The 22,834-nt window shown below is 39.7% G+C and overlaps 1 protein-coding gene across 1 annotated transcript; it reads left to right on the top strand.

The window, feature by feature from the left end:
* The first annotated feature begins 16,228 nt into the window (after positions 1 to 16,228).
* On the top strand, positions 16,229 to 22,825 carry LOC113773478. The gene is made up of 11 exons (XM_027318124.1): positions 16,229 to 16,464; positions 16,569 to 16,636; positions 16,742 to 16,803; positions 16,918 to 17,067; positions 17,902 to 18,078; positions 18,380 to 18,592; positions 19,246 to 20,879; positions 21,288 to 21,353; positions 21,428 to 21,497; positions 21,874 to 22,329; positions 22,607 to 22,825. The coding sequence occupies exons 1-11, from the start codon at positions 16,229 to 16,231 to the stop codon at positions 22,823 to 22,825; spliced, it is 3,351 nt and encodes a 1,116-aa protein (XP_027173925.1).
* Positions 22,826 to 22,834: the final 9 nt, after the last annotated feature.

The following is a 22,834-nucleotide window of genomic DNA, read 5'->3' as shown; positions in this document are numbered from 1 at the left end:
ACTACACTCTTACGGCATTATCGGTGATTATGTAACAAGTGACAAAGAAATGGGACGAAAAATTCTAATGGATTGTTGGAAAAGCAAGATATTTTAGATTATTTTGACAGTTGGCGGGTACAGTTTTATGAATTAATAGTTTATTTTTAGAGTTAACATTTTATACGGTTAGATACATATTGTGTATGTGACAGCCCCACCTTCCCCTAAGGCGAACCAAAGGGGTTAGCGGACTGCCTGCCCAGCTCTCGCCAGGACTACGGTACAGTTAACGTCGTTCTATAACGTTCCGGAACACACCAATGCAAGCAAACAAGTCAGAAAACACAAAATAAAAAAAACGAAAATTTGCGCCGAAGATGAATAGTGCAAGCCACGTCAGAATCCGGCCGGAATCTGGCCGGATTAGCGGCCGGATTCTTGGCCGGATACTGTCCAGTAAGCATCTCGAATTTTTTCAAAAGTTCCACTCAATCCGGCCGGCAATCCGGCCAAGATTCCGGCCGGATTGTCTGGCCGGATACCGGCCAGTGAGCAACTGGCCGGATTTTCAAATTTTCACAGGCAATCCGGCCTTCAATCCGGCCAGTTTCTGGCCGGATTCCTGGCCGGATTCAGGCCAGTGACCTTCGGTCAAATTTTTTTTCTTTTCCGTTTGAAATCCGTGGTGATCCGAAATCCATCCAAACATTTACCAAACATATATATACAATGGAAACCAACATTTACAAGCCAAACGGCCTACCAAAGTATCCATTTCGTTCATACATATACAATAGCCATTTACCCCAAACATTGGTGCAATCAAAGCACTTAGGGTTTTCACCCTCAAGGAGCTAATCAAAATACATATACATGAGCTCAACTTGTCACAACCTTTTCCAAAAGAATTCATTTGCCTGTAAGGAAAACAAATAACACGGAATGAGCCAAAGCCCAGTGGTATACCACCCATTAAGCAATCAAATTCATATAAGAGTGAACCTTCATTTAAAGTGCACAATTAAGCAATGAAGCAAAACGGTAAAAGGATACGGTCGGCTCTCAAGAGCCCAATTCCACGCTTGCCATCTTGATCCAATTGCATTGACCCTCCGTCAATGGTACGAGTACCAAACCGTAGACCTCACTATACTTCCATTCCTTCCACCAAACATACCCCAACCGGGCCCGCACTCCAATTCAGTAGTTTTTGGTAATACTCGAGTTTACCGGAACCAAGGGTCTCATTACCACAAGGTTCCCAGTACAGTCCCCGTGGCATGATAATTTTCACGACCAAGCCCTCGCCGGCTCGATCCAATTAACTACCATACGGGGTTGAGCTCATAAATGCAGTAAGGCCGTTGGACATTGTCCAAACGACATCAATTCAGTTTCCATGAAATGGAATTCACCAACCAATATATCCAATTCAGTAATGCAATAAAACGGTAGCCATTCAGTGACAATATCAAAAGAGGTGAGGGCGGTCAAGTACACCCTCACCCTAATCAATTCCAATATGCAAGTAAGCCTTCAAGGCATCACATAAACATTTAGCAAAGCCACATAGTAACCATTTAGTGAGTAGTATACTCACCAAGTGAGAAAGTGGTGTTTCATACACCGCGATCACCAAAACGTCGTGAGCTACCGTCACGCCCTAGAATCACACAACAAATGCAATGAGACTCGAGAACGAGTCACCAAACAATGCTAAACACAACCCCAATAGGGTTTCATATGCATAAGTAGGCATGATAGCAAACCAGAAATTAAGATATGGCCTTAACTTAAGCCTTGATAGAAAAACCGTGTTTGAGCGTATAATGCGGTAATGGCGTCAATTTCACTACGGTTATCGGTTGGGGGTGTAAGACCCACCGTTTCGAAGCTATGAAACAGGGCTACAACAATGTAGAAGGGCACTCAATCCAGTTCCTAGCACCACTAGGTCAAAAATGCCAAAAACTATACCAGAATTCCCAAAACAGGTTTGCAAAAGACAGAAAACTGTAATCGGTATAACTCAGTCTATACAAGTCCAAATGCCGAAATTCCAAAGGCATATGTTAGCTAAGACATTCAGCTACATTTCATCAGAAGACACCAACTCCAAAATCCAAACCAATTCCAGTCAAAATGTCCAATTACTATCGCAGTTTTCGCATTCTATCCAAGCAGAACAGCTACCGTAATATCGTCATAACTCATTCTACATTGATCCAAATGACCTGAAATTTTACAGGCATCTTCATCACATCAATACCTACAACTTTCATGTTTTGAGCAAAGTCTAATTCGGCCTCTAACCTAGTGATCTAAAACCGGACAGAATTGGGGATTTTCAAACCCTAACTTTCCAATTTTCCATCCAAATCCAAAATTAGTTGCATTTATCCACATTTCACATCCACTAGAGCCATTATAGTCCATTGCCAATCATCAAAGATGGCCACAACATTCATTTCATATGAAACCAGAAAAATTCCCAAGAAAATAGAAAACTTCACCAAATCACTTCAAACCAAGATAAAACCAGAAATTTCAGCACTTCACTCACTAATAAGCATAATTTAAGCTTCATAAGGTGTAAGAGGGTGTTCAAGCTTCACTTACCAAGAAACAAGAGAGAGGGGGTTGTTGAACACCTTAAACCTTCAACCAAGCTTCACTAAACAACTTACTAGCACTAGGAGGTAAGATTGTATGGAATGGAATTGGATGTAACCAATGTTTTTGGTTGATTTGCTCCAAGTAGAAGCTTGAAAATTGAAGAAATCTCCTTCCTTTCTTGCTCAAGGTGGCCGGCCAACAAAGAGAGAAAAATGGTGAATTTTGTGCATTTTTTTGATATATAATTCTTTGGTCAAAAAAAGTCAAGAAATTGAATAGTGATTCTTAAAAGGTTTCCAATGAGGAGGTGACACTTGTCACCTCCATAAATGCATTCTTATCTTTCTTTCCTCACTCACATCAATCACTTCACACATTCTACTTATCACTTAACATCCGATAAATCTTTCACAGTATCCGAAACTTACACTTAATGGCCGAATTTTTCCGAACTTTTCGCACTAGTGGGTCCCACGTCCACTATTCACTCTTAATTTTCTAAAAATTCACAAATGCTAGAAAAGTCATCTTAAAACTAGAATCGCTCATAAAATCCACTAAGAAAATATTTCTAAGCCAGAAAATGCAGAAAACATGCAATTAAAGGGAAATAAACCCTAGGAAAATATTAAGGTTTTACGGGTTCTCACACTCTCCCCCCCTTAAAAGAATTTCGTCCTCGAAATTTCTCACCTTACTTCCCGAAAAGGTTTGGGTATTTCTTTCGCATTTCCTCTTCCATCTCCCAGGTGGCTTCCTCAACTCCGTGGTTTCTCCATAGCACCTTCACTAGTGGAATCCGTTTGTTTCGGAGCTCTTTGACTTTTCGATCGAGTACTTGAACCGGTTTCTCTTCATAGGCCAGTGATTCATCTACTTCGATATCCTCCGGTTGCAATACATGAGATGGATCAGGATGGTACTTCTTTAGCATTGCGACGTGAAATACGTCGTGGATTCGAGATAGACTGGATGGCAGTTCCAGTCGATACGCGACCGCTCCAACCCTCTGAAGGATCTTATAGGGTCCGACGTACCGTGGTTGAAGCTTCTTTCCTTTCCCCGTTGTAAGACTTCGTAAAGGTGTGATTTTGAGAAATACATGGTCTCCAACTTCAAATTCCAAATCTTTTCTTCGGTTATCCGCGTAGCTCTTTTGGCGACTTTGGGCAGTTTGGATTCGTTGCCGTATCAACTTAACCTTCTCGTGAGCCTCTTCCATCCACGGAATAGTTGTCGGGTCCAGTGCTTTCTTTTCGCCAACTTCGTCCCAGTAAATTGGTGAGCGGCATTTGCGTCCGTAGAGAGCTTCGTACGGAGCCATTTGAATTGACGAATGGAAGCTATTGTTATATGCAAATTCGACTAAGGTCATGTGCTGACCCCAATTGCCGCCAAAGTCCAGAATGCACGTTCGTAGCATGTCCTCGAGAGTCTGAATCGTCCGTTCTGACTGGCCATCCGTCTGAGGATGATAGGTCGTGCTCAAGTTGAGTTTCGTCCCCAGGGTTTCTTGAAATTTCTGCCAAAACCGTGATACAAATCGTGGATCCCGATCGGAAACAATACTCACAGGTACACCGTGTAGTCTTACAACCTCATCCATGTATAGTCGAGCCAACTTGTCCATTGAATACTTCATGTTCACCGACAAGAAATGGGCCGACTTGGTTAATCGATCAACGATCACCCAAACGGCATCGTGTCCTCTTTGCGTCCTCGGTAAACCGGAAACGAAGTCCATGGTAATGTTTTCCCACTTCCACTCGGGTATCTCCAAGGGTTGTAACAGACCCGATGGTTTTTGATGCTCTGCCTTCACTTGCTGGCAAATGAGACATTTTTGTACATATTGCGCGATTTCCTTCTTCATATTGTCCCACCAATAGGTTCCTTTCAGGTCTTGATACATCTTGCTGCTACCCGGATGGATTGTATACTTAGATCTATGAGCTTCCTCCAGAATTTCTGCTTTCAATGCCTCATCCTTTGGTACCACCACTCGGTTTTGGTACTTTAAAATACCCTCAGGACTCAAATTGAAGTTTGTTGTTTCTCCCTTATCCACTTTCTCTTTCCATTTCTGTACCATCAAATCTTCTTTTTGTGTCTCTTTAATCCGTTCCAGTAGTGTGGAGGTAACCCTAATATTGCCAAAGATCACCTTATGGCTCCCTAGACAGGGCTTCCACTCGCACACGGATTCTAACAAACCCCATTCCTTAATCATTAGCCCTGCTATTTGCACCTTACGACTCAAAGCATCTGCTACCACATTTGCCTTTCCCGGATGGTAATTAATCGTGCAGTCGTAATCTTCCAAGAATTCCATCCATCGCCGTTGTCTCATATTCAGTTCCTTCTGGGAGAAGAGATACCTAAGACTCTTGTGATCCGAAAACACTTCAAAGGTCACCCCGTATAGGTAATGCCTCCACTTTTTCAGAGCAAACACCACTGCAGCTAATTCTAGATCATGAGTCGGGTAGTTTTGCTCGTGAAGCTTCAATTTTCTAGAGGCGAAAGCAATCACATTCCGGTTTTGCATCAAAACGCACCCCAGTCCTTCTCGTGACGCATCCGCATATACTACAAACCCATCCACTCCATTTGGCAAGACCAGCACTGGAGCCATGGTCAATCTTTTCTTTAATTCCTGAAAACTTGTTTCGCATCGGCCGTTCCAAATAAACTGGCCATGCTTCTTTGTCAAGTCAGTTAAAGGTCCTGCCAGTTTGGAAAAATCTTTAATAAACCGTCGGTAGTACCCAGCTAGCCCTAGAAAGCTGCGAATCTCCGTGGGAGTTTCTGGCCTTTTCCAATTCGTCACAGCCTCAACCTTCGCCGGGTCCACTGAAATACCTTCGCGGGAGATCACGTGCCCTAGAAACGCTACTCTCTCCAACCAGAACTCGCATTTACTAAACTTGGCATACAACTGATGTTCCCTCAATGTCTGCAACACCATTCTCAAATGCTCCTCATGCTCCTCGCGTGTCTTAGAGTAAACCAAAATATCATCAATGAACACCACGACAAATCGGTCCAGGTAGGGTTTAAAAACCCTATGCATTAAGTCCATGAAGGCGGCGGGAGCATTAGTCAGTCCAAAGGGCATAACGGCAAACTCGTAATGCCCGTATCTCGAGTTGAAAGCAGTTTTTGGAATGTCCTCCTTCCTGATCAACAACTGGTAGTACCCCTGTCGGAGGTCCAACTTCGAGAAGACCACTGCTCCTTGCAGCTGGTCAAACAACTCGTCGATGTGGGGCAGTGGATACTTATTCTTGATCGTAACGTTGTTCAGCCCCCTATAGTCAATGCACATCCTCAACGTGCCGTCCTTCTTCTTCACAAACAAGACCGGAGCTCCCCAAGGAGACTCACTCTCGTGAATGAATCCCCGCTCCAAAAGGTCTTGCAGTTGCAACTTAAGCTCCTTAAGTTCTGCAGGCGCCATTCGGTAAGGGGTTTTCGAGATAGGTGCGGTTCCAGGTAACAGATCTATTCGGAATTCTATCTCTCTTTCCGGAGGTAAGGCCACTAACTCATCAGGAAACACATCCGGAAAGTCCCTCACTATGGCTACATCTTCTACCTTTAACTTATCCGTAGGGGTATTAATTAGAAAGGCCAAATATCCTTGCGCCCCTCTACTTATCAGTTTCCTAGCTCGAATGCCCGAAATGAGAGCAGATGAGGCTAACCTACCCCTTATATCTAACCTTAAGGTTGCCTCGCCAGGAATGCGAAATTCAACTATTTTCGTTTTACAATCCAGTTGGGCGTTATATTTGGCTAGCCAATCCATACCTAGAATCACATCGTACCCCTTAATGGACAAGCTAATCAGGTCTCCTAAAAAACTTCTCTCTCCTACCCATACATCGCAATCCTTATAAACCATACTAGTCACCAACCGTTGATTCCCCGTAGGTGTACTAACCTCTAAGTCATATGGTAAGCTAGCAGGTTTTATATCGATGCCACACATGAAATCAGGGTTAACAAACGAATGAGTGGCACCGGGATCAATTAACACTTTAGCAAAGCGGTGGAAAATAGGGATCGTACCTTCCACCACCTCGGAAGACTCTGGGACCTGATGGGGCTCTAAGGAATAAACCCTAGCTGGCACCTTAGGTTTGGATCCGTCTCCCTTGGCTGGTCCAGTGTTGGTTCTTGGCGGTAGTTGACTTCCTTTTCCATCCTGTTTCAGGACTGGGCATGTAGCTAATTGATGGTCCGCACTTCCACACCGCAGGCACTTACCCTGTTTCCTCCAACAGTTGTCTTCGGTGTGGTTCAGCTTTCCACAGTGCCCACAGGGACCGCGAGGTGCCGAAGCCGAGCCACCCTGAGCATTTCCCCTTTGTCCTCGCCCAGCTTGGCCACCCCTAAACGGAGTCCCTCTGCCTGATCCAGATTGTCGACCACCTCCCGTGCCTCGTCCAAACTTAGACGGAGTGCTCTTCTCACCTTGTCCGGACGTACTCCCAGGAAAACCACGCTTCTTAGCCTGGAAGTTTCGGACCTGAAGCCGTGCACTCTCAACCCGTTGAGCTTTTTCCATAGCCTCGCTAAACGTAGCGATTTGAGCCGCCGCGAGGTCTTTCTGGATCTCGACGTTCAAACCCTGAATGAAGCGCCTAACCCGTCGTTGCTCAGTTATGATTAGCTCAGGCGCGAATTTGGACAGGCGGGTAAACTGGCTCTCGTACTCCGCCACTGTCTGAGCCCCTTGCCGGAGCCGGATAAACTCGTCCTCCTTCCTCTCCTGGACTAGAGGAGGGAAAAACTTGGCATTAAATTCTCGGATGAAGTTCACCCAAGTCCTCGGTGTCTGCTCCCGTTCCCATTTTTGCCTAATGACGTTCCACCAGGAACGGGCCGCACCCTCTAGTTGAAACACGGCAAAAGTGACCTGCCGCTCGTCCGGATAGTGTAGGGCCGCGAATATATCAACCATTTTCTCCAGCCATTTCTCAGCTACATCGGGATCGGGTCCCCCAATAAACTTTGGCGGGGAAAACTTTTGAAAACGTTCTAGAGCTCTATCTTCGCTCTCATTATAATGGCCAGGGTTTCCGGGGTTTCCAGGGTTAGGGTTTGGGTTCTGGCCCTGTTGTTGCACTACTTGTGCAAGTAGGTTTGTCATTTGCTGCATAGCGGCAGCTATTTGAGCATTGGGGTCTATTTGGGGTTCAGGAATTGGGCCAGTAGAAGCTTCCCCAGTTTCCCTAACCGGTGTGGGTTGCCTAATACCGCGCCCACGTCCCCGACCACTTCGTGTACCTTCCATGAGTTCACTCGGTCTAGGCAAAAGTACTAAACCAAAGCAGTAATAAGGCAAGTAAGTAACACATAAACTTTCACATTAACACACAGTTATACGTCGCAAACATGAGCACAAACACACATATATACAAGCCAAACATTTATACAAGCAGTCAGTCAAGTACGGCCAAAGCACGTACGTACACAAAAATCCACCTGAGGATAGGCCTATCAAAAGAGATTTACACGTAGCTAACTCTGCATCCAAAACGGTTAGCTAAGGCTCTATCCCTATCCCTATGTACATTCAAAAACCACCACTATCCAAAAGGTGCCCTAAGAGTCAGGGCCTAGTCAGTCGCTGGGGTCTGGGACCCAGGCGATGGGGTAGACTCCTCCCCAGGGTCGGCCTCCGCACACGAAGCCTCATCACTACACTCTTCCAGGCCGTCGTCACACAAATTAAGGATCGCCTCAGCGCGACCCCTGACCTTGCGAGCTCGCTTCAGCTCTCGCTCTCGTGCCTCCTTTAATTGAGCACAAAGGTCGTCCACTCGATCCTCAGCCTCAAGCACGTCATATTCTAACTCTTTTATACGCGCCGCTTGCTTATCCTTGGTCGCCCTATCTTGAATAGCATCGACCTCCAGTCGAGCATTCTCTCTTGCCAACCCCTTGCGCTCTTTATCCAGCGCAAACACGAGAGTGTTCGGATAAGCATATCTCTCTTTACACGGGCACCGTCGAAGACGGTTCGACGGGCTCCAACGAATGACGGCCCCTCCCGGCCGTATCTGATAGGGGATCACAGGAAGTACTTTACGAGGTCTAGCCCCCGAAGGACTAGCACTAGTGTCACCCTGTTCGGCCATCCTACATCACAAGAACATGTAGTTATCAAAATAAGCTTAAAGGCCAAAAGCAACAATCCGTAAGGCAAACAATCCGATAACACCCAGGCTAATTCAAACCTAGGCTCTGATACCACCTGTGACAGCCCCACCTTCCCCTAAGGCGAACCAAAGGGGTTAGCGGACTGCCTGCCCAGCTCTCGCCAGGACTACGGTACAGTTAACGTCGTTCTATAACGTTCCGGAACACACCAATGCAAGCAAACAAGTCAGAAAACACAAAATAAAAAAAACGAAAATTTGCGCCGAAGATGAATAGTGCAGGCCACGTCAGAATCCGGCCGGAATCTGGCCGGATTAGCGGCCGGATTCTTGGCCGGATACTGTCCAGTAAGCATCTCGAATTTTTTCAAAAGTTCCACTCAATCCGGCCGGCAATCCGGCCAAGATTCCGGCCGGATTGTCTGGCCGGATACCGGCCAGTGAGCAACTGGCCGGATTTTCAAATTTTCACAGGCAATCCGGCCTTCAATCCGGCCAGTTTCTGGCCGGATTCCTGGCCGGATTCAGGCCAGTGACCTTCGGTCAAATTTTTTTTCTTTTCCGTTTGAAAGCCGTGGTGATCCGAAATCCATCCAAACATTTACCAAACATATATATACAATGGAAACCAACATTTACAAGCCAAACGGCCTACCAAAGTATCCATTTCGTTCATACATATACAATAGCCATTTACCCCAAACATTGGTGCAATCAAAGCACTTAGGGTTTTCACCCTCAAGGAGCTAATCAAAATACATATACATGAGCTCAACTTGTCACAACCTTTTCCAAAAGAATTCATTTGCCTGTAAGGAAAACAAATAACACGGAATGAGCCAAAGCCCAGTGGTATACCACCCATTAAGCAATCAAATTCATATAAGAGTGAACCTTCATTTAAAGTGCACAATTAAGCAATGAAGCAAAACGGTAAAAGGATACGGTCGGCTCTCAAGAGCCCAATTCCACGCTTGCCATCTTGATCCAATTGCATTGACCCTCCGTCAATGGTACGAGTACCAAACCGTAGACCTCACTATACTTCCATTCCTTCCACCAAACATACCCCAACCGGGCCCGCACTCCAATTCAGTAGTTTTTGGTAATACTCGAGTTTACCGGAACCAAGGGTCTCATTACCACAAGGTTCCCCAGTACAGTCCCCGTGGCATGATAATTTTCACGACCAAGCCCTCGCCGGCTCGATCCAATTAACTACCATACGGGGTTGAGCTCATAAATGCAGTAAGGCCGTTGGACATTGTCCAAACGACATCAATTCAGTTTCCATGAAATGGAATTCACCAACCAATATATCCAGTTCAGTAATGCAATAAAACGGTAGCCATTCAGTGACAATATCAAAAGAGGTGAGGGCGGTCAAGTACACCCTCACCCTAATCAATTCCAATATGCAAGTAAGCCTTCAAGGCATCACATAAACATTTAGCAAAGCCACATAGTAACCATTTAGTGAGTAGTATACTCACCAAGTGAGAAAGTGGTGTTTCATACACCGCGATCACCAAAACGTCGTGAGCTACCGTCACGCCCTAGAATCACACAACAAATGCAATGAGACTCGAGAACGAGTCACCAAACAATGCTAAACACAACCCCAATAGGGTTTCATATGCATAAGTAGGCATGATAGCAAACCAGAAATTAAGATATGGCCTTAACTTAAGCCTTGATAGAAAAACCGTGTTTGAGCGTATAATGCGGTAATGGCGTCAATTTCACTACGGTTATCGGTTGGGGGTGTAAGACCCACCGTTTCGAAGCTATGAAACAGGGCTACAACAATGTAGAAGGGCACTCAATCCAGTTCCTAGCACCACTAGGTCAAAAATGCCAAAAACTATACCAGAATTCCCAAAACAGGTTTGCAAAAGACAGAAAACTGTAATCGGTATAACTCAGTCTATACAAGTCCAAATGCCGAAATTCCAAAGGCATATGTTAGCTAAGACATTCAGCTACATTTCATCAGAAGACACCAACTCCAAAATCCAAACCAATTCCAGTCAAAATGTCCAATTACTATCGCAGTTTTCGCATTCTATCCAAGCAGAACAGCTACCGTAATATCGTCATAACTCATTCTACATTGATCCAAATGACCTGAAATTTTACAGGCATCTTCATCACATCAATACCTACAACTTTCATGTTTTGAGCAAAGTCTAATTCGGCCTCTAACCTAGTGATCTAAAACCGGACAGAATTGGGGATTTTCAAACCCTAACTTTCCAATTTTCCATCCAAATCCAAAATTAGTTGCATTTATCCACATTTCACATCCACTAGAGCCATTATAGTCCATTGCCAATCATCAAAGATGGCCACAACATTCATTTCATATGAAACCAGAAAAATTCCCAAGAAAATAGAAAACTTCACCAAATCACTTCAAACCAAGATAAAACCAGAAATTTCAGCACTTCACTCACTAATAAGCATAATTTAAGCTTCATAAGGTGTAAGAGGGTGTTCAAGCTTCACTTACCAAGAAACAAGAGAGAGGGGGTTGTTGAACACCTTAAACCTTCAACCAAGCTTCACTAAACAACTTACTAGCACTAGAAGGTAAGATTGTATGGAATGGAATTGGATGTAACCAATGTTTTTGGTTGATTTGCACCAAGTAGAAGCTTGAAAATTGAAGAAATCTCCTTCCTTTCTTGCTCAAGGTGGCCGGCCAACAAGGAGAGAAAAATGGTGAATTTTGTGCATTTTTTTTGATATATAATTCTTTGGTCAAAAAAGTCAAGAAATTGAATAGTGATTCTTAAAAGGTTTCCAATGAGGAGGTGACACTTGTCACCTCCATAAATGCATTCTTATCTTTCTTTCCCCTCTCACATCAATCACTTCACACATTCTACTTATCACTTAACATCCGATAAATTTTTCACAGTATCCGAAACTTACACTTAATGGCCGAATTTTTCCGAACTTTTCGCACTAGTGGGTCCCACGTCCACTATTTACTCATAATTTTCTAAAAAGTCACCAATGCTAGAAAAAACATCTTAAAACTATAATTGCTCATAAAATCCACCAGGAAAATATTTCTAAGCCAGAAAATGCAGAAAACATGCAATTAAGGGGAAATAAACCCTAGGAAAAATATTAGGGTTTTACGGGTTCTCACAGTGTATGACATATTTGTAAAATTTAATAAATTTTCATATTAGTTATTATGTATTCAATTGTGATAATGTATACATTGCCGGTATATAAAATAATAATTCTCATTTCTAATCATAAAAGAAAATCTACTCTTTTTGTCTTAATGTTGTTGATTAGTTTGATTTAGGCAAAGCTGGATTCTGAGTTCAGAGAGCTAATGTGTAGTCAACTTGTCTCGTTAGGGTAATGACCAAATTAATGGCACAATAATTGAGATCTGGTCCTTAATCCTCGTGACTGCCAAAAGCACTAAAACGGGAAAAAAAAAATCCATGGAGAGGTGCAAGCGTTTAGGATAAGTAAGTTGCAGAAATATCTTTTTTCTAGAATTTATTTGGAGCATGACCAAGCGAGGAAGAGATAGAACATTAGAGTTAACAAACAATAATGATAATACTGCATCACATTGGAGTAGTGTATTCTTTTCAAAGTTTCTTAAAAGGTTTTGTAAGAAAAAAATAATGCGAAGAATTAGTTGAGAAAACATATAATAGTAGTAGTAAGTAGTAACAAACCCGTCGCAGCATGCTACTAGTGTCACAAAGAACAATTAGTTTCAGGAAATTAAGTATATCTTATTAAGCATGTCAACTAATTTTCTGGAATTATCAATTACTTCCAGATTTCAACACTTAATATAAAACATCTCCTCTCACCTTCTCAAAATTTTCTTTACTTATTCTCCTATTTTCATAAGCCTTCTCTTAGGATTCCATGAATTCCGTTTTATTTTATTTTTCTAATAAACTATCTCATAAGTTTTCTTAGTGATAGTTTTCTATTTTCCCTAATAATCCACTGCAAGAATTTTAATTCTGTTAGATTCCTGCAGAGATTTATATATTTTGTTGTTAGATCTGAATTTATTTTAGAACTAATTGTCAGATTCGAAAATTTTTTGGATCTTGGATATATTTCGATAAATTTCATCACTATTATTGGAATTTAAAACCGTTGATTAGCAGATCTAACGATTGCAGCACACGCAAAAAGGATTTATCTATTAGAAAACACTTTTAAAATTTATTATATTTTTCAGATCTATTCATAATTTTTTAGATCTTTTATATACGTTAAATTGCAAATTTGCAATTTTTCTAATGCATATTTAATCTACCATTATGATAGTAATGTAAACCAAATAGTGCTGAACAATTTGTTAATGATGTATCCTTTTTATTAAAATAAAAAAAAATCCTTGCCATACTTCTAACACTAAAAACAAAAAATTGGGATCAATTTTGAAACACTCGTATAGACATGACTTTACAAAGCTTCCCAGCAACTTTTAACTTGTATGCTACAGTTCTTGAACACGACCAACGTGCTTATGACAGCATCTTCGTGTTAAGACAACAATTAGACCATGACTAGTCGTAAGAATATACGGAGTAGAGCAACAGACTAAAAGGAGAAGCGTTTTGATTTTGTGACAAATAAAACGACAGCAGTAGTGGCGTCTTACTGTCTTATCCAGCAGAGTCGGGGACACGTATGAGGTAAAAAAAAATCCATTTTTGTTTGTAACTTTTGTTTTGCAGCAAAAATATCTGTGCGGGGATATCCTGCACGCATAATAAGATCTGTCTGTATCTTTTTGTCTCCTAAACCTTTAATTTGTCGGAAGTCACATGTTTTCGGCCGTAAGATTCGCGCGTCACGAGTTCTACAGATTAGACTCGAAACAGAGCAGTCGTTTTATGACACATGACTATACATAAGAGCGTTCGACTTCGACCGATGCAGCGAAAGGAAGGCGCTTGCTGGGGGAATAAAACAGCCCCTCGCATTTTTGGATGATTTGGCAAAATAAACTGCAGCTCAGAATATCTAAATGGTAGAGTCGGATTATGCATATGCGACTAGGGGAATGGGAGGCAGATTACTGCAATTTCAGTTTTTCTTTCTAGTTGATGAATTCAAAACTTTTTAATTTAACTTCAATTACTAGATAAACAACTACAGCTACTTGTTTCTGTTACACTCTGAAATTTATTGGAATACAATCTGGATTTAATTAACGTTATTAACCAATATTTTGCAGTTGAAATATCTGCAAAAAAAAAAAAAAATACAAATCCAAAACATCAACATATTTAATTGAATTGGCCGAAATGATAAAATTGATGTCATGTCTTCCTACCAATTGGATTCCCTGTCAACAAAAATTTACCCAGTGCGCACTTTCAGATAGCGGCTACGTTTCCTTTGTCAAAAAGAAAAAAAAATCAATTAATTGAATTAGTGGTGGTCAAGTTAAGCAAATAATCTATTCACACACCTGATCTCAATACTGTTGTTGTGGTGTGCTTGTGCATTTTTGGTTGTGAATTTTGATTCATGTTATGTTGTATAATCTCTTTTGTAATATACAAAACAATTTTCAAGTACTTTCAATATCAATGAAAAGTTTAAAAATTTTAAAAAAGTAATCTTTTTTCGACGCATTTAAAAAGATTTATTATTTTAGTATGTGTTGATGAGGTATTGATCTAATGATTAAAGTTTAAATTTTAAGAATTAAAAATTTTCTGTTCAAATTCCTTATTCCTTTTCCCGCTTCTTAAATTCCATCCTTTCTATGTTAAAAATAAAAAAAATAAAAGGAAAAACATGCAGAGTGTATTAGAAGAAAATCTTTTGGTCATTAACTATTGAATTTTGATTTTCATCGGAAAATTTTTGATTGGTACATGGCAATTGGCATGTGATGTTATCTACAACACAAATTGGTGTTTCGAGTAAAGACATTAAACGACCTCTTGTTTCACATAAAGCGTCCCACTGGTTGCCATTTTGATTTTAAGGACAATGAATTAATGACAAATAATTAGAGTATTAAAATATAGAACTAAATTATAGCACGTACCAGATATCAAAATGTAGTTTTTTTTCTCCTCATTTTCTTTTCGCTTCAATATGCATCAATGGTAAATCAACATCATACACTCAAGAAGCCTAGACAACCAGTACTTCAAATTCTTTAACATACGCACAGCTGCCCTTTCAATTAGGGCTGGGCTAGCCCGAGTCCGGCCTATTTCGCTTATAAAAAAGTCCGATAAGCCTTATATTTAATAAAGTTGTGTAGAGTTTGGATCTAAATAATAGATTCAAATTAGATGCGAGTTGAATTTAGATCTTACTAGGCTCAAGTCCGATTTAAAGTCCAACCTGTTCATATGTATAATTACATATAAAATATATGTAATTGCATATTAAATGCTATTATAATATATAATTATACATATTATATCATTAAAATATTAATAATTTATATACACATTTATCATAATTTATAACTATTGACGTATTATAGATAATTATGTAGTTAATTATAAATTTAAGCCGAACTCGATATGAGCCCAAAACTTAAATAAAATTATGAGTCAAGTTTAAACTTTCTAACCTAGTCCCAAAGCTGAAAGCTTGGTTTATGGAATCCAATTGCCACCCTTACATTTAATTGGATGCTTGAAGATTTTAAGGTCACCCAATCTCTCTTCTTTATTTTTTATTTTTTTAAGTTACGACAAAAGTAAGGGAAATATTCAAATATAGAGGTAAATAGTGTCAACTAATGCAACCTTTTTAACTTATGCAATATGCAGCTCATTCAAACAAATGAGTGAACTTTGGAATAAAAGATTGAACTTTCGTTCGGCAATAATTGACAATTAATTTAAAATACATATGATCAAAGACAATCCCTCGTAGATAATTTTTTTTTTTTTTTTTTTTCTAATGTCCACCTAAAATTGGGATCATCTAGTAAGGTCAATTATAGAAAATACTATGCATTTCAGTCACTATTACATTTTTTTTTTTTTTTTGTATATGGTTCTCAATCATTCCCTTCATTTATAATAACTAACATAATCACAACTTAAGCGTTTGAAAAAGTATTAAAATGAAAGTATTTGATTGATAGCCCTTGGTTAGAATGATAGGTTAATATTATTGTGAGGTAATTCCTAAACCTACAAAGTTGATATTGAAATCGGAATTCTTTTTTTTTTTTCACTCACGTGAATAACAAGAAAAAGTTTAGTTACCTTTCGGCAATAACTGCAAATAAGAAGGGAGGTCTTTTCAATTACATCGACCATCAAGGGCCGATAGCATAATTTATCTGATTTTCTCTTCTTTCCCTCCTCTGCAATTGGTAGTCTTAAAATTGGCGCCACAAAATTTTTCTCAACACCTTCCCTCATACGATTCCCGTCAGGGTTCCTCATTTCCATCTTCAATAACGAAATCAAATGGCAAATTTGAGAGATCAATTGGAAGAAATCAAGGGAATGCTGGGAGCACCAAATTCTTCTTCAAATCCTAAAAAACCTCATAAATCCAATGCTTACTCAAGACTCTTAAGCCTCCAAGAGCAGGCCACAACTACCAACGACGACTCTTTTTCTTTCATTCAGCTACTCGGAGATTCAGCTAATGTTCTTGTCTCCTCATTCGGTACTGACATTTTAGATGACGATGAAGAAATGTGCGTAAGCTTTTGTAATTTTTTTTTTGCTTTTTTCTTTCCCGAACTTTAAACAAATTTGATATAGTATTATTGTTTTTTTTTTCGCGTGTTATATTCAACAGTGCTGCTCAGGCATTGAAGTGCTTGGGATTTATGATTTATCATCCATCCATTGTTCCAATGATTACAGGTAGCTTTTTTCTGTTTTTTAGGGTAAATTCTAAATGTCAAATAATATTCTGGGATAATATAAACAGGATCTTGAAGTTGATATTTTTCTTGTTGAGTAATCTAGGTGATAATGCTGATATGATTCTTGAGTCCCTTTTCAAAGTGATTACTACCACCAGGATTAAGGTACATTGCATTTTATTGAGTCTACGAGGCAAAAAAAAAAAAAAATTTTTGCAGGGCTTTGTCCAGTCTGAAGTTTAAATTAATTTAGCTCGCTTAATTTGGTTGGTTTTGCAGTCTGTTTGTAATTTAGGAGTGTGGTGCATATCAATTCAACAGTTCAATGCGGCAATTTTGGATTCACATTTCGACTCTTTGTTGAGGATAATTATTTATGCCCTTGACAATCCTATTGGTTCTATCTCGATTACATTTGAGGCCATGCAAGTAAGGTTTTATTCATTTAATGATATTTGCTTCGTGGCTTATCTTATTGAACTATTTGGCCAAGTTTGGATTGTTTCATCTGCGATGAGAGTCCACATTTTTGTAATGATTAAGCTTGTTTTGACTTTTGAGTGCTAAGACCATAAATGAACAATGACGAATTGGTGGTTGCCTGATTCCAGTGGCAACTCACAGATTGCTAAGTTAATTGACTAAATATTGTACAACTTTCAGTCAATAAAGAGAGAGGAATATATGTTCCTGGATTTTCTTATTGCAACGTGATAAGATGAAAACCATGTGACTTTTGTCCTTTTTAATCAAAACATCCTACGTAAACATGGAGATTGACAGGTTGGTGAACTGGAAAAGAGTGTGTTAGTATAAAAGATACTAACTCAGATCCATGTTAGAAAACTGGTAGAATAGTGCGTGCTGGTTTAAAAAATACCAACTAAGATCTATGCTAAAACACTGTTAAGAAGGGATGTGGAGAAACTATTTGATATGTATCCAAATGTGAAGAGTGATGGGAAATTTGGAAGGCTTTATCACTTGTTAGAAAAGATAAATGCAAGCATAATCAACAAGTTTTTCTTTCTTTGAATCTGTTCATACTCACATTAGCTACAAATTATGGTGGCTTGAGTTTGTGCTGCTTTGACCTCTAACCTGTACAACATGTTCTCGAAAATGACTATACTTTCATGAGAAAGTTACATTTTCAAAAGGTGTGCTCGTCTGATATACCATGTAAAGCTGTCATTGCTGACCTTAATCTTAAATTTGGGTTATTTGTTATGTTCTTACTCTTATGTCTCTCTACTATGACAGTCTGTAATAAAGTTGGCAACATTATGGGGTGAAAAGATGAGACACATGTCAAATGTATGGGCTCCTCCAATTTATAGAAGGCTTGTTAGTGCTGATAAACGGGAGAGAGAAATTACGGAGAGATGCTTGCTGAAGGTTAGGTATTTGATATGTCCTATGCCAGTAACCCTTTCCAAGGTATACGTAGGCAACTCTGGCTTATCTTCCATGCATGTGGTCATGTCAATATACTTGCTAAGGAAAGTCAATCTTTCATTTGATTGAAAGTAGGTACAGAAAGGGTCATTGGTAATGTCTGTTAGACCAGACTCTGCTGTGCAAGTGCTTTCCTTTAGCTTTAAGGCTTTATCCATCTGTTCCATCCAGCTGCTAAGTTAATGTATTTCTTACCATAAGGCTGCTTTAAGCATTTGTCACATGTGATGCCAAATCTATTAAGACTAAAAAGTATTGTTTCTCTTCTATATGGCTTTGGCAGACTATTCTCTTAGATGTGAAGAAAAAATTGCTTCCCGCCATGAAAAAATTATTGAATCTTGGCCTGAAGATTGAGACCATGCGAGCATGGGGATGGTATATCCGTTTTATTGGACCTTCAGCAATGAAAAGCAAAGATTTAGTCAATGAAATGTTGAAACTTCCTGAGCAAGCATTTTCTGATTCTGACCCACAAGTTCAGATTGCTGCCCTGGTATTGCTTTTTGGTCCTTCAAAGATGAGCATTGCTTTAACTGCTGGTGATTTTCATCTATTTTCAGTACAGTGTATGGTCATACTGAGCCCTAATAAATTAGTCCAAATAACATGGTATTAGTGTTCAGTTGGTCTCAATGATTTTAACTATCAAGTTAATGCTGAAAAATTTCATCTTGCACTTAGACGTCTTAGTTTCTAATCTAACCTTAAATTAGTACATCAATGTAATATTTTTGTGGTCATGTGCCAGATGACCTTATTATGTTGGGCCACCCAAGTGTTTGCTAGAACACTAGCTTGATTTCAATTGTTTTGAATGATTTTAAAACTTTAAATGTGACAGTTGTAAGTTTATTTTTGGTGTTACTGGCATTTAAGTGCTACTAGGAGAGAAAGAGAGATGTTTTTTTCCCGAGTTTCGACTCTTATTTTGTGCATTTAATGGCATCTGTCTTCCTAGATAGAACAAACTAGAAGGTATTAGCATGAGCTCATGTCTAGTGCCAAATTTACAGTCTTATCAGTGCCACCAGAGAGGTTGTTTTATATATGGAAGCCTTGACCTTGAGGTTAGATGGAGCAAATTAGAGTTGCTCCGGTGTCTATCAAATAGGTAAATGAAGTGAAGATGTGCCATTCTGTTTGCAGGTCGCCTGGGAAGCTATGATCGATGCTTTAGTTCTACTTCCAGTCCAAGCTTCTGAGACTGATGCAATTCAAATATGTGATAAACCACGTGTGAAAATATCATCATGGGATAATTATCAGACCGATGGAGATAGATATTTGAAAAAATTAAAGCTTATAATGACACCCCTAATAGGAATTACGTCAAGCAAATGTCATTTATCTGTGCATGTAGCCTGCCTCAACACATGGTCTTATCTGCTACACAAACTGGAGACTTCTATCAGCTCTGATTTGGTGATAAAATTTGTCTGGGAGCCCATCCTTGAACTCATTTTGCGACATGGACCTGATAATCAAAGTGTCTGGTTATGGAACATTTGCTTGGATCTGCTTGATGCTTTTGCTTCAGCAAGAACTGCAAACTCAAATGGTGGCATGCATAATCTGGAGAAGAGTAGGTTATTGGAAAAAAGCTCAGCATGTTCACGGAAGCATTATGCAATTAAATGGTCACCTTGGAATCTGAGCCAGCTTGATTTCTTTATTAAGATGATTGATATTGTCATTAACCAAGCTTCAAATGCTGCTGTTTCCCTTGAATTCAGAAAGTTGGCACATAATGCTGCCTTAAAGTTATTCAGATATCTTTTGAGAGCAGTTCAAGGTGCTGTAAAATGCATTTCTGTACCTTATGATGAAATTATGCTGTGTCTGAATACAATTTTTACATTTTTGAAGAAGATTTGTGAAAAAGTGACTTCAGAAGATAATTGTTTTGTTGATTTCTCTCATGCTTCCCTCCAGCTTTTGGAGTTGGTCGCTGAGGAGATAGAACCCTTGATATTGGAATCTCCTCTATACAGAACAGCACTAGATCTAAAGTGCCTTGATGAGTTAGAACCAGTTTGTAAATTTAGATCATCATGTGAACCAGGCTTGTGGCTCATTTCAAATATGGACATGGTTTCTCCAATTGTGTATTTGAGTGTGCTTTATTTCTCAGTGGCTGTGAAGTTAACTTCTAATGCTGCAGACTGCAAATCCATAACAGACAGGATGTGCAGACATGTAAAGTTGTCCTTATGTTCTCATGATACTCTGGATATTCTCTCTGTCTGTGTTGGTTTGTTGTACAAGTACGAGGCTTTTGATTGTTTAGGCATTTGGAAAGGTCTTGCTAATGGTCTTAAAGATTACTTAGATGACAAGAGAAACCCCTCACTTTTCAAAATGGGATCAAAGAACCATGGTTGTGCTGTAGTACTTCATCTCCTATCCTATCCTTTTGCTGCATGCTCGCACTTGCAGAGCCAGCAACAGCTTCAGGATATTATTGAAGTGTGGAGACAGTTATATGTTTCTGTTCATTGTGATTCCCCACTGCAGTGTTCGACTGATTTGAATTTTTCTGAGAATCTGTTTGCAATATTGGATGAGTACTTAAATGATATTACTGTGACAATTGACAGTCGAGCTAAGTTTCAGCAATGGGACAAGAATCAGGATTTTGACATGCTTTTATTGATTGGAAATGTGATTTCTTGTGTTATGGAGCATTTTGTTTCAAAAGTGTGCTTCATACGAAGTACAATGAGCAATGGCAATAATAGGACTTCCAGCATTTTCAAAACTAGCTTGGGATTTGCTTCGAGGTAAACAGAAAGTATGCTGATTGGAATTAGCTTGTGAACAGTTTAAATATAGCTAACAGATATGAATAGTCAGATTATTGTTTAGACTAATGTTGGGATGAAATCTATATGTACTGCTGCGTGTATTCTTCTGATAATTAGCAGCTCTTTTACGTTTTGTGTATAAAGAATATGTTCGCATGTTTCCTGTCATGTAAGTTGAAAATCAAGTCAATTGTCCAGACAGCATCAATTGTCATCCCTTCTTATTTGCTGATTAACAAATCACCGAAGTTTTAAGGCCCCATCATACAAGTTTTACACATATGGCAAGTGAAAAATTATTAATAGCTAATATATTAGCAACTTCTTCAGCATTTTGCAGGCCTTTAAACATTAACTTGTTGGCTCTTTTATGTCATGGGATAGGTTCCTGAAGCTGGCTTTTGCAGAAAAAGAAACCATCGTGCCAATGATACAGACTCTATCTTCAAGGTTGTTATTGATGCTACATGGGCATTTACTAATATTTCATGAGTATAGCATTAGTTTCTGACTATAAATTTCAGGTTGTTCTCTACATTGATCCAGTTTGCAGACAGCCTTCAATTCAAAGAAGATATTGTTGCATTCATTGAGGTTTGTTTTCCTTCTTGTTCTGCGCTGCTGCAGTTTTAAAGTTCTAAAAGAAATAGTACAAAAGGTCTAAGACAGGATATCATCTCTAGTTTGTGAAGTAAGGTGGAACTGGGATACGTTTTTGGTTTACTTTTTTTTTTGTTTCCTTTTCTTCTCTATTATCTCCATTCTGGGTTCACTGCCTATTCATGTGTAAAGGAGCCATAAGAAGGCCTTTTCTCTGTTTCCATTTACATAACTTGGATATCGTACATAATGGAAGCATAAGAAATTTAAGCAGCTTAAAGTATTCTTTGATGGGTTTGCTCTTGAAGCACATCTTTCTGTTAATTCAGGATAGTTACCTTTGTATCTACTTACTTTTTCTTTTGCTCAGGCTATGACAAGTCCATTACTTGAGTGGCTATCATTGGTGGAAGTTAATGATCAAAAGACCACCGATCAGCTTCAACTTTTATGGACTAAAGTCCTGAATAGCTTGCGGAAGAGTAGGCCCTCAATTAAGTTTGATTCCGAATTCCTAAAATGTCAATCATCTCTTCTTGAAAAAACTCTTGACCACTGGAACGTCACCATCTCTGAGAACACCATCAACTTCTGGAACTCTACATATGGTGAACAAGTACTTCTAGAGTACCCTCATAACTTGCTACCAGTCTTGGACAAACTTTCACGAAATGGAAAAATAAACATCTGCAAAAGAGTCTTGGCAATTAATGGAAAGAAAAGTTCTGGAGTAACAAGCAACATCTCTCCTCAGAGATATTCTGTGACTGCAAGAGTAAATAGCTGTTCGAAAAGAGTTGAACTTGTCAGGGATCTGTGTTTGCGGGTAGATTGCTGCTTGTGAGGTCAGAACGGCCTGATTTAAGTCGGATAGACAGCACGCGGGTGCGTTGTATTGTGGCGAGTACTAACTTATACTAGTGCTGATTTCTCTCAAACTAATGAAGAATCACAGGAAAGCAAGGGCATTAGAGATGCAGATTCCATCCTGGAGATGTTAAGAAGTGTTCCTTGATTATTTTGATCAATTGAAATGCCGTGTTCTGAAAGAAAGAGCCTGTGCTGGGATCATTCTACATTACGTTTCCGTAATCCTGCTTTAGGCCTTCAAACAAGAGGTGCACTTTTTGGTGCAAGGTCATCTGATTCAAGTTTTTCGAGGATCGTGCTCCATGAGAAACCTTTGTTGTCTTGTGACTGGCCATAGAAGACTGTTGGATGGGAAGGCATTTCATCGACTTGAGAAGCCTACGTCCTGGAAATGTAGTAACGAATTGCCGATGCCTCTCCTTTATCGCCTGGTCAAAGACATTGAGCAATGAGCGGCAGCT

This window comes from Coffea eugenioides, chromosome 6 (assembly GCF_003713205.1).
Source record: "Coffea eugenioides isolate CCC68of chromosome 6, Ceug_1.0, whole genome shotgun sequence".
Classification (NCBI taxonomy): Eukaryota; Viridiplantae; Streptophyta; class Magnoliopsida; order Gentianales; family Rubiaceae; genus Coffea; species Coffea eugenioides.
Note: the sequence above shows the minus strand (reverse complement) of the source record. Positions and strands in the feature narration are given on the sequence as shown.

What these genes read in the sequence shown, in the direction of transcription:
- LOC113773478 (XM_027318124.1), top strand. Translation starts at nt 16,229, where the DNA reads ATGGCAAATTTGAGAGATCAATTGGAAGAAATCAAGGGAATGCTGGGA. An exon ending in AAGTTCAGATTGCTGCCCTG is followed by an intron (nt 18,593 to 19,245) that starts GTATTGCTTTTT and finishes TTCTGTTTGCAG; the next exon opens with GTCGCCTGGGAAGCTATGAT. An exon ending in TCAGGGATCTGTGTTTGCGG is followed by an intron (nt 22,330 to 22,606) that starts GTAGATTGCTGC and finishes ATCCTGCTTTAG; the next exon opens with GCCTTCAAACAAGAGGTGCA.